Genomic DNA, 12,793 nt, shown 5'->3' with positions numbered 1-12,793 from the left:
GTGTGTGTCTGTGTGTGATTGTTTGGAGGGCAGCAGCATAGCTGCAGTCTGTGTGTGTTTGTGTGTGTATAGCTGAGATAAGCTTGTGGCCTCTGAAGCAAGGCTGTCCAAAATGTGTCACTCACATCGCTCTTTCTCTCTCTCTCTCAGTCTCTCTCTCTCTTTCTCTGTCTGTGCATCCCAGAATTAATCACTGTGGCAACAGGCCAGAGGAAGAGAGCAAAGAGAAAGAAAGAGAGAGACATCTATCATTCGTTCAGTAGACGTTCACCCTGTGACCGCACCGTGACATTGTTTTCTTTATTTAGTTCATTCGGGCCAGCAGCTGATAATTTATACGCACTACGCCTTTAATAATGAGTGTCTCCTTCTTGAGGTGGGGCAGGCTCTTGTTTATGTACTCACACAAACACACACACACACACGCACACGTAAAATGCTCAGTCAACATTGAGGTCTTGACCGCTCTTTGTCAAAGTCAACACACACACACGCATATATATACACACACACACACACACACACACACACACACACTAGAGGAGTGGCAGTGATGAAGTATCCTTTCCTCCTGGTGTTTGCTCCAGTCAGGCTGATCCGAAGGAGCACTATTGTGTTTGTGTGTGTGTGTGTGTGTGTGTGTGTGTATACAAAGTTTGTGTGCAGCATCTATTGGAATTTTATCCTTGAAATTCCCTTTCTTCTCTTTACTTTTAAATCCATACTCCTCTGTTTACCTTGAAGACAGCAGTACGGTGGTCCTCAAGGCCCACACCTCTCTGCTCTTGACAAATTGAGCTAGTTTAGCAGTAGTTTCTCTACTCACTGCAGGGCAAAACACACATGCACACATGCACACACACACACACACACACACTCACACCTACACACGCTGTTAGGCTGCGCTATACACAAGTGTGTTCTGCTTGGCTGCTCATGTGTGTCAGCTGAGCTGGTACATCAAGGGAAAAAAAGCAAAAGAGAGAGGGTGACAAGTTGAAGAGAGAGTGGGATGAGAGAGGGACAGATGGATAGAGAGAGAGCGAGAGAGGGAGAAAAACAAAAGAGAAATGCAATTGTTTCCAAAGCTCTGAGGAGCGAGTGAGAGGAACAGTGGCGCCAAATCAGATATTGCGAGGGAAGTGAAACGCTGTGTAGATGCAAATACAGACTCACAAACACACACATATCACTGATAGAGCGAGAGAGATGAAGATTTGTCCTCACTTATCCTCATCTCCGAGCTGTCAAGATAAAACTGTTATGGCTGGAGTGTGAAAACAAAAGCTCTGGGCCAGCAGTTACATTTTGGATGCGGGAATGCGTCCTCCGTCCTGATTGTTTTGTCTCCATTGACCCCAGTTTTCTGTTTCACCTTGAAATCCTCAGTCATGTTATTCAGGACACCCCCAAACATGCAGAAAAACATGGAGATTACTCTTTTCTGCAGAGAATCACAACCAGGAAACTGCCACCTCATTATGAAAGCTGTTGTCAAATTAATACTCACATGTTAAAATGATACTACTGAGGATTATTGTTACTACACAACAGTGTAGAACTATGGTAGAAGAAACATTGCTGGGTGGTGTGTAGACTGACAGCTTGACATAACAATGCCAAATTAAAGTTCACTTACTAGCTTTTTCTGGACCTTTCAACAATATACAGTTTTCAAAGGACTGAGTTTGCTCAGTTGCCTTGGAGACAGATCTGTTGGCATCATTCTGCTTTTATTCATGGCTCTTTGACTTCTATGTTGGCTTATAAGTGACATGAAAGTTCACTGTTGGCCTTGGAAGTTGTAGTTTAACGAAACAATCCTAATTCCAGGCCGTTATTAAGTGCACCTATAGAGTGACTCAGACTCATTGGCTGTTGAGTTGGTAAGTATCTTCAATTCTACTCTTAGGCTGTCAGTATTGTTAATGATGCATATCCCTTGTGATTTTTGTTATCATGCACACATTTTGTAAAAACTAACAATTTCACACACACATATATATTGGGCAAACATATGGGCAGAAGTAACCCAACATTATGCCTATGTTATATTATCACATTATTTCACTAATTACTCAACAGTAGAAGTATTAGTTACTTTATTATTTGTTACTTATCCCATTTGCTCCATTGGAAATGCCTTGGGCAACCCCAAACACGCCACACATGCTAATATTTGTAAAGAGAAGCTGTTACATTTTGGTTCAAAGAGCAGTCAGCCTAGGCATTGGAGCTTTTCACTGCTCATTAGCATCTAACTGTTGGCCCCAGCACACTCCAGAGGTCCCTTCCTCAAAGTGAAGGACATCAACTTCACACATTCAACTCTGAACAGAAATTTGTCACTGACTAACATGTTTACTACCCAACACTGCTCCCTGTTGGAAAAGTATCTCTTTTTCATCATTATCTTCCACAGGGAGGTGAGTTGTGCTCCGATGTGTAGAGATACCACCACACCACTTTTATTGTTCATGACCATTTTAGCTGGAAGGACGGCTACCAAACTGAGGCTTAAGAGTGGGCAGAATGCTGCTAACTGATGATGGAGAAGTGTTTTGACTATTTTTTAGGGATGTATTTTAGCCATTTTTACCAGGGTAACATTAGAGAGTTCCTAAGCACTGTATGATTTCAGATTTATAAAAGCACACACAGACACACCTGGAACCTGCTTACGATTACAGTCTTCCTTACCCACATTTCACTGGCTGGTCCTAGATTTCAAACCAACAACCACACCATTACAAGACATTCTGCAGGAGTGTGTGTGGATGTCATTAGCTTCACATTGGCCTCAACCTGCAGGATCTGCCTCAGGGAAGAATGTGGACCTGCTGTTTTAGCACACAGCCAGACCTAGTTATGTCAGCAGCATTCTCAGGGGTGGCATGGCACAATGGGACCGAAGGAGAGGAGGGAGGAGGAACTTCATAAATACTACCTTAACAAGTCATGTAATCTAATCTGCCAACGGGTGAGATGATTCCACTCAATTTCGATGCAAATGAACTCATTTCAGCATTGTAAGTGAATAAGTCGTCATCAATTCAGTGATTTGCATTATTCTGCCTTTTTAATGACAATGACACTTGTCACTGAAATAAGTGAGACAACACTGAATTAAGAGCTTTTTTACGGACCCCCACTGGTAGAGTTTTCCACTTGTTTTAAAAGAAATAAGACTTAATATCAGGCTAAATGACTAAGAATGACAGGCAGTTTTTGTAATACAATGATGGGAGCAGAAAGATGAAGGAGTTGAGAAGGGTGGAAGAGTGGGAGGAAGTGAATCAGAGAGATGTAGAGATGACATTGACAAGAGGGACAGAAAAGAAGATGAGAGAGATGAGAGAGGGATGAAAGAGATAGAGAGCAAAGAAGCAAAAATGCCAAAGAGAATGAAGTAAGAAGCGAGCGACCGTTCCAGGGACTTGTTACAGCTTGTGGTTATGATAGGAGCAGGCAAGGGAGACAAGCTGTGTATGTGTGTGTGTGTGTGTGTGTGTGTGTGTGTGTGTGTGTTTGTGAGAGCGGCACTGAGGGGAAACTCAAGTCCATCATGCTTGTGAAGGATTAAAGAGGCCTTACGCCCGCAAACACACACTCACGACACACATGCGACCATGCCAGCCCTGGCCCGGCTGACAGCAGAAAAAGTACTGTGCCATGTCTTACTATCTGACAAGAAGGGTACACATGCAGCTCTGGTGAAGGCAGTTGTGTGGGCGCGTGTGCTTATCAGTGTACTCCTGACTTGAATAGAAAGAGACGTCTTCTGTTAGTGTCCTCTGGTTATAAAGTGTCATTTTATAGCACATATTCCCCAACAGGGATGTAAGTCAAAGGGATACAGTGACATTTTGACGCTCTCAGTGCCCTGCAGTTTCAATGAGAAATCCTAACAGTGCTAATAAAGCATGCCAGGGGTGTGGGGAAGAAAAATAACATCAGTATAATTCAAGCTGTTGTCAAGTTATACCTTTGAGAATTTTCAGTGCGAGTGTATCTAATTGCTCTTGCTGCTTTAGCCACCCCTGTCACATTCTGGCGAGTTGAGGCAGCTGAAAGTGAAAATGGTTCACTGCTGCTCAAAACACCTACTACTGGAAGACTAACATCTCAGCTGCTCAATAACAGTGCTAATTTTCCAAGTTGTTTCATGACTCACTTATGGTGAAATAATATTTTTCACAACTTGGATCTTACTTTTGTAACAGTTTGAAACATTATTCAACAGTGTTTTCATTACCAATACAAATGACAAATTAAAAGACAAGTTATGATAGATCAAAAGTTTAGTTTAACTTATGTAAGTAGTAAATAAGTAAATTAGATTTTTCTAGATATTTACAGATGGGTGAAAAACAAAGAGAAAAAGTAGCAGAAAACAGACATTGGGCCTCATACAAGAACCATTCAGAGGCAGATTTATTCTCATGTGGCACGTACCAGAGATTTAAGATACTTTGTGGCAATCAGCAATATTCTTTTACAGTTTCTTTTCTGTACGAGCTGCTCTGATGACACATTGATGGCACATTGTTGCACACACTGCTTAATTTCCACAGTGTGAAAAAACCTTTTCAGTCTTAAAGTGACATTTTTGTGAAGGAAACTTGCCCACAAATGGAGGGGAACAGGCAAAAAATCAGAAAAAAAAGAAGTATACACTAAAACGTTCCTGCAGTAGACCCCATGTAAACAAAAGCTTTAAATGACATGATTTCGAATTACATCAATTTGGCTCTTCTGAAACTTTGTGTAGACCTGTTCCAAAGTTGGGGAGCAACAACAGCTGATCTTCTTTATGTGTTGGTGATGCTAATGGACTAGCAACAAATGTTTCATTCATTGCTTGTGTTCCAGGAAGTGCAATCAACCTCAAAGCATTCTTATCTGACCACAGCTGATAGCCACATGTGACCATTTAGATCTAAGCAGAGTTCAATCAGCATAAAACAACTCTACTGGATGACAGATTTTGGATGATTCCAATGTTAGCATCTGATTGCTGCTATTATAAGAGCGCTGGTTATAAGGATATTTCTGAAATAGTGAGTGTACTGTACATTCACTTGACCACACCTTGCCAGTGTTGTTCCCTTTTAACCAGAGCCAACTATTGTTATCTGTTAGGAAAACAGCTTTATAGTGGCATGCTGTCACCAGGCCAGCTGTCTGCCTGTCATTCTCTATGTGTGTGTGTGTGTGTGTGTGTGTGTGTGTATGTGCGCGCATATGTGTGTGTCACCTGGGGCCGGCCTCCTGTTGTGAGAGCAGCGGTGCGACAAAAGAACGATGATTAATTTCACTCCAAGTAACCTGTCTCGCTGATGTGGCTCTACCAAGCCGTGTGTGTGAGCTGTAGACTGTGTAGTCAGCAGGTGTGCTGTGATACTTTGGATGCCCTCCATTCAGGGTCAGACACACACACTCACATACACATTCACTGAGATGACTACCTTATAAATCCCGCCCCACCAGCTCTCATTGACACCATTCAGTGTCTCACTCCCTCACCCTTTCTCTCAAACCATTTCTTTTTGGATATGTAATTGGTTGCATACAAAATATTTACGAACACCTTTTTTACTAACTGTTAATATTAAATTGAAATTCCTTTTAGAAACAGAATCCCGCTGTCAGAGTTATTAGCATTAGCACTGTGTGTGTGTGTGTGTGTGTGTGTGTGTGTGTGTGCGCGTGCGTGCAGACCCTCCTCTTGACAGATGAGACCAAAATCAATTTCATTAGGGATCATGAATACAATGAGGAGCTGTTAACACACACTCATACACACACACACGCGCACTGACACACACACTTCTGTAGATTTCATTAAGGAAATGCCTTTTTCCCTCCCTCTGTTCCCTCTATCATCAAAGAGCTACTTGAACATTTAGGGCACTGGTTCATTACTCGCCCTCACCGGACATTTGTAACATCAGTTTCAGTGAGAAATGCTAACAAGGTTAACAAGCTGCTCCTATCTTCCCCTCTTTTTTTCCTCTCCGCATCCTTCCCTCCTTCTCTTTTCTCTTCCCTCCCTTTGTCCAGCCGTGTAATTAACTAGATGTTTAACAGCTGAGGTTGGACAGGGCACTGCTGTGTCTGGACACACATACACTTCCAGACACACACACACAGGAGGAGAAAGAGGCCTGTGTCTCTGAGGGAGGAGAAAGGACAAGGGGAAGTCTTGAGGCAGAGGAAGAAGGACGGAAAGAAGAAATACACAAAAGGAAAGAAGGGGAAACAGGGTAGAGAAGAGATATGGGGGAAGACATAAATTGAAGACATAAATGAGGTGATATCTAGTAAAAAGTAAAAACAGGAACAATAATGAAGGAAAGAAGGGAATGAAAGAGAGGGCAGGTTAGATGAAAGAATAACATGGTAAAATACATGATATAACGAAAAACTGGATGATGAAACAAAAAATCAATGCAGCATGTGGTACTCCATGACTATGTGCCAAGAGGAAAGACAGGAGAAGAGAAGTGAGGAGAGAAAGGACCATCAAACAAAGCCAGTGGCAAAAATAAAAACAAGATTGAAAGAAAGTTTTAAAAATGAAAGATGGTTCAGAGAAGAGGAAAGAAGGAAAAATTGATAGCAAGTGACTGTGTTTTCCCAGTCCACCTGACCCAAAGGTGTGACCGGTGTTTGAACCCAGCATGGTATTAATCACTGCAGCACTCCAGCTAAACCTCATTACTCTGCTTTGTTCACTTTTATTACCTTGTCCTCCTCTACACACTCCTGACACACTCATGTGCACACACACTTAAGAGTCCCTCTCTCTATTTCACTACACCTCGTGCCTTCATCCAGCCTCATCTGTCTCCACCACTGTCATCATCATCATTATCATCTTTTGCCTTCATCCTGGACCCAACTTCAGTTCATGCTTGCTTCTCTCTTATACTACATGGGTAGAGTCAAAACTACCATCAAGAGCAAGAAGATATGTAGAGAAAAAAACCAACAGCTAATAATTAGTATGAACACATTGAGACTGTGCTCACAAGAAAATCCAACATTGCTCAAAAGCCCTGAAGTGACGATTAGAAAGACCTTTGGTGGCTGTGTGAATTATGGCTTTTTTGAGTGACGGTGGAAATAACCTGATATTGTTATACAGCACAAAACCTCATAGGGAGAGGGTCAGGGTGGGTGGATGACATGTGACTTTGACATGTTGTGTTCACATCCTATTTCTGTCAACCAAACACAAGTGGCAGTTAGATTGCTCATATGGAGCACATTCACCTCTAATGGTTTTGGAAGGCACTGACAAATGATGGTGAAAATGATGCCAGTTATGGGCTGCTTTTGAAGGTAAAAACAGCTCACAGTGTATTGTGTCTGGAGGACTTGTTTGTATAACTGTGAATGTGTGCAACTAGGTATGCATTTTTGTGTACACCTGTGGACTTAAGTGTGTGTGCAAGGGTTACAGTGTCCTTGGTAATATCAGTGCTGGTTTGGTAATGAGCCTAATCCCAGGAGGACAGAGGAGATGGGGGGGGGGGGGGGGGGCACAGGATGGTAAAGAAGGGGGGAAAAGGCTCCAAAGTCAGAGAGTGGGTTGCAAACTCATCAGGAAAAGTCACCTTAAACATTCCTGATCCTAACTTTCCCCACACTGTTGTATCTGTAGCCTAGAGAGACCGTCCTTCATCTGAAAGGTTGAAGACATGATACATGTCTTACTGCATTGTCCTTAAGGAAGACATGCAACCTGTTCCTGCTTCCTCAATGTGCATCACAGAAAAGAGCATTAGCTAAATGCCTGGAATATTAATGGAGCATTCAGTAGTCATACACAGCAGTATCTCTGCTTTGAAGTAACTGAACTGATATGTCATTTTAAACCGGATATATTCCAAATAAACATTATGTTTTGAAACTAATTGATTGGTGGATAATTTAAATGCAAATAGCTGCAATTAATGTTCAGTGCACTCATCAGAGAGAGGCACTGCTGAGCAAGATAAAAATATGTATGATTGTCTAGCACCAAAGAGGTAAACTAATCATTAAAAAAACAGTCTGTTTTAATGAGTCATAAGCTGTCAGTAACATCAAAGTGGAAACCTTTATGGGTTTTTTGGTCTAATAATCATCCTGGGAGCAGTTATGAAAGCTTGTTTAATAAGCACCTATTAAAACAGGTAGACACAGCTTTTGGACCAGAGACTCTTTTCATCTTATAGCCTGGGCTCTTTGCTAATAAGTTCCAGGAAGTGAGAAACTGGACAAATGGAAACATAAAAAAGATCCAGATGCCCCAGTGTGGCCCTCCCTTTTTTTCCCACCACTTTTATGGCTTTGAATTTAGTGAGCACAGACTACACAGAGCGAAGATGTGGAATTTATGAAGCTGTTTCCTGCAGGTATTTCAGCTAGGTAAACTCCTGTAATATAACACTATGCTGAAGCTAAACAAAACAAAGCAACAACATTTTCCACTAGGTGTGATCACACAGTCTGCATCATTTCACCATAGACTCTAAGAAAGGCAAATGATAAAAATCAATAATTGGAGGGTTAATCAAAGTTTCTCACCCCTAAGTGCTGCCACTTCCTCCCTGACAAGTCTGTGTTTAGACACAGTGACTTCCAGAGTGCAGAGGTCACAGAAGGAGATCAGAAACCTGCAGGCTAGTAGAGTAGATGAGAGTCTACAGTCACCTGCTCCAGTCTGCAGTCCCCCCTCTGTGCCAGCTGACCTGAATCCCACTCCAACTGCCCTCTGCCCCGAGCTGTAGGGCAGAGCATGCTCCCTGCGCCTGCCCTCCCTCACTTTGCCACAGTCTTTATCTCATCACAAGTGATACAGTGGCTGAGGGCATGTAACAGTTTTGGAGTGGTCAAAGTAGTTTTTTTTGCTGTTGTGCTTTGTTTTCTGTTTGATTTTTGGTATGTGTGTGTGTGTGTGTGTGTGTGTGTGTGTGTGTGTGTGTGTGTGTGTGTGTGCATGAATGTGTGAGAGATAGAAGTCATCAGACCCAGATGTAGGGGAGAAGAAGGAGAAGAAAAGTTATACTCAATTCATGTCAAAACCTTGTGCATCTTCATGTGGGAGCAACATAAGGGGTTGCTGAAACAAATGATGTTCTAACAGCAACAACTAGGATACACCTACTGCACATACACACACTACACACACACACTTTTCTGTAATTTGTATCTTTTCTGGCACAATTGGAGCTGTGAGGCGCAGTAAACTGTACTGGTTAGTACAACATCACAAATTAGAAGCATAACATATTCACATTTAAGCTTTTAGAATAAAATCTTTATGTTTTATACCAAGTGTCCCACTGAGTATCTCCTCAAAGCTGATTTGTCAAAGCACTTGACTTTTAACCAAAGCCGCTTCCTCCTCTTAAGCAACAAAAGCACATACAGTGATGACAGCCTGTCTGTTAATGAACCTTCTGTTCGGAAAAAAGATTAAGGAAACTCTGGAAGTGATTTGGCAGATAATAACCGCAGAGAGTGTTGAGACTATAATGAGAAAAAAAAAGAGAGATGACAGAGTGAGTCTAGGCGACAGAAAGTTTTAGAAGACTAAACTGCTGTCAGGTGATGGATGAGCAGATGGAGGTTGGGAAATTAGAAAGAGAAAGATCCAGACAAAAAAGTACAGAGGGAAGGGAAGAAGATTTACTTGCTGGTACAGGGGGAGTGACCCTCATGACTCTGTAATTTTGTCAGTAGACTCAACACTGGCAAACACCAACAAAAGAAGCACCATTTAGTTGCGTACTATACTTACACCTTCTACAGTGTGACACCATAACCAACTGGTATGATTTTTTAGTTTCAGCATAAATTGAGAACCAAATGAAAGTGCTGAAAATGTAATCTGCCACTCCAATAGCTGTTTTTCAGCTGACAGTAACATTTTAAGTAAACTTTTGAAGTGCTACAGCAAATGAAATGGGATTTGGCTGCTTTTACAAGAGGTAAAAGCGAACACATAATTTCCCTCAGCATACTGTAGCTGCTGTACTCTAGAATAGGTTTCCACAAGACAGACAGAATGAGTTTTATAAGAATTCAGAGTATTCAGCAAGAATGTGTTGTCATTCTGAATGGTTAGCTGTGTTAAATGCAGTGACTAAGGATGATTATAAACAAAAAATATGAGAATACTGTTTTAGAGAGGGCCTTGAACTGATAACTCCCACTCCCATCAAATGATGGCGTAGTATACATGGAACAGAGAGCAAGTTGGGTCATGTCATAGGTTCTGCTTGTTTGAATAGAATGATGTTCTCCCATCAATACTTGTCATGTGAAGTCTTTGCTCACAGAAACTGATCAACCTCACGAGCATTAAACATGATAACCTGTGACTGAGTTCTAGCAGGAAGGGGAGGTAGGTTTGTTAGGGGGCACTGGCTCTTCTAAATTTGGATTTTACTCTGTGTTGTTTTAAGAGCTGCCCCTTTTCTCCTCATTTTATTTGAAAAATATTGTACAGGTCCACTTTAAATAACATTAGCTGTCTTGAGTCATAACACTTCTCTAAAGTGCAGTGTCAATGTCTATGTGCATATTTTCCTATTTCCTAGACTGAAAAAAACCTGATCTGACCTCTCAGTTTGTGTTTGTTGACGAAGTATCATTTTATTTTGAGAGGTAAAGCCATGGGAGTTGACGGAACTGGTGTTCAGATTCAATTTGTTGAGTCTGTCTCTACCTGCAGGGCAGCTAACGCTAGCAAGCAGTCTGCAGATATTAGGCCGATGTCAAGAGACACAAACAGCCGGAGAAGATGAATTAGTTTGCAGACTCTCCTGCTTCATTTGTGCTGAAACTGATTACTGACACTGATCGAATGTCTGCGTCCCGTTTAGTTGAAGCGTATTTTGAATATGCATGGTGATGGCAGCCTTGCATGTTATGCGTTGCCTTGTTATTCTGTCTTGCATGTGAAGTTCTAAAAAATATTATGTTTCAGTCTTGTTGAATCACTTATTGTTGTTTATTATTCTCTTACTTTTTTTTCTTACTTATCTCTAGTGGTTTTGAGCCATTCAGATATTTATTTATTAATTTATTTATTTTAGCCAGATTTTGAGATATATCTGAGATTTCTGCTTCCACTCTAATACAATGGAGGTCAAGTGAATTTTTATTTGTGTACTGAGTTATAGGTGGGGCACAACAAAGTGTCAATCATAATTTATTTGTCTTTTATTCCTACTATTGTTAACCAATAGCTGTTTTCCTCTGTCCTCTTCCAGATCCTTGTGAACTACATTACCCAGCCTGCCTTGCTGTATGAGAATGTAGTGGTGAGCGATGGGAGCCCCATCCTTAGAGATCTTCTCTTCAGCCCGGATCATCAGTACTTATATGCCCTCACTGATAAACAGGTAGGAGAAACACACATATGAACAGTCAAAAAAACCCCAAAAAACAAACACAAAAAAAGTGATAGCCTACACACACTGCTTCCACACCTAGATGCGTTCTTCCTTCTGTTACACACACTTTGATAAATACAGTTACAAAAACACACACACATACACATCTCCTCACTACTGAAAGCAGACAGAGAGAGGGTTAGAAAGGGATAGGGAGGATAGGGAAAAAAAAATGAAGATAGTGGAATTGCACCACAAAGATGTATTAAAATCGTATGCTGGGGGAGAGAGAGAGCAATCAAGCTAATTGCATATATATACGGTAGGCTACATACAGTGCAAATACACATTTGCAGTTTAACCAGTATTACACACACACGCGCACACACACACACACACACACACACATACACATGTTCTTACACACACATACACAAATACACTCACACAGTCATAAGTGCTAATTAATATCATGAATATTAAATGTATCATATAGGATGAAGCCCCATATCATCCTCCCACCAGGAATAGCCGACAGTACACATACAGCCTTTGAATATTAATTAGAGTGTGACAGCTTTAGTTTTTGGACTCAAGCTCTGCAAGAAAGAAATAGTTTTCAGGGTCTTCATTTCACCTAATATATATTTTTTTCGTTAGTTTTTTTTATTGGGAAGCACCATTTTCACTTTAAAGGCCTGGTCACATCAGTATTTAAAATATTAGCTATTTTTTGGGGGGTTTTTTTAAGCCATGTTGCAGCATCCACTTTTAATTAATCTTCTCTCTATAAACTAATCTACAAAAATGTTTTTCAGACAGTTATGGGGCAGGAGTTCATGGGACAAATACATCTTTTTGATACACTTTGTGATTGTTGTGTTGTGTCAACATGCTTGCTAACCATCAGTTACTAAGCTTGTTAGTGTCTTTCTGTAATAGCTCCTTAATGAATCATGTAGAACAACTTGTTTCTGGACATTCAAAGTCATTCAAAGTCAATACATGTGTTGTTTGCTGGGGTTTTTTGAACAATAGTTGCTCAGTATTATGTGATGTTTTGCCATGTGAAGTCAATTTTTATAGATATAGCACCAAATCACAGCAGACGTTATGTTGAGCACTGTACATGTAGAGCAGGTCTAGACCGTACTCTTTATATTAGAATATTCATGATATTCAAGAGAGACATGACAATTCCCACCATGAGCAAGCACTAGGCGACAGTGGCAAGGAAAAACTTCCTTTTAAGAGGCAGAAACCTCAAGCAGAATCATACTCGGGGTGGGCGGCCGTCTGCCTCGACTGGTTGGGTTAAGAAAGAAAGGGAGTGGGGAAGGGGGAGAGAGGGAGGGAAAGATTAAGGGAAAGAGAACATAGCAGCAAAATTTAATTGCTTT

At 41.1% G+C, this 12,793-nt stretch overlaps 1 protein-coding gene across 1 annotated transcript in view; it reads left to right on the top strand.

Moving 5' to 3' along the window:
* The window catches only part of LOC108882663 (plexin-A1-like), a 244,460-nt gene that overhangs the window by 109,320 nt on the left and 122,347 nt on the right, over positions 1 to 12,793 (top strand). The window contains 1 exon segment of the mRNA XM_018675321.2: positions 11,271 to 11,402. Coding sequence (XP_018530837.1) covers positions 11,271 to 11,402 — 132 coding nt within the window.

Source organism: Lates calcarifer, linkage group LG6 (genome assembly GCF_001640805.2).
Source record: "Lates calcarifer isolate ASB-BC8 linkage group LG6, TLL_Latcal_v3, whole genome shotgun sequence".
NCBI classification, from domain to species: Eukaryota; Metazoa; Chordata; class Actinopteri; family Centropomidae; genus Lates; species Lates calcarifer.
This window is presented reverse-complemented; position numbering and strand designations above follow the sequence as displayed.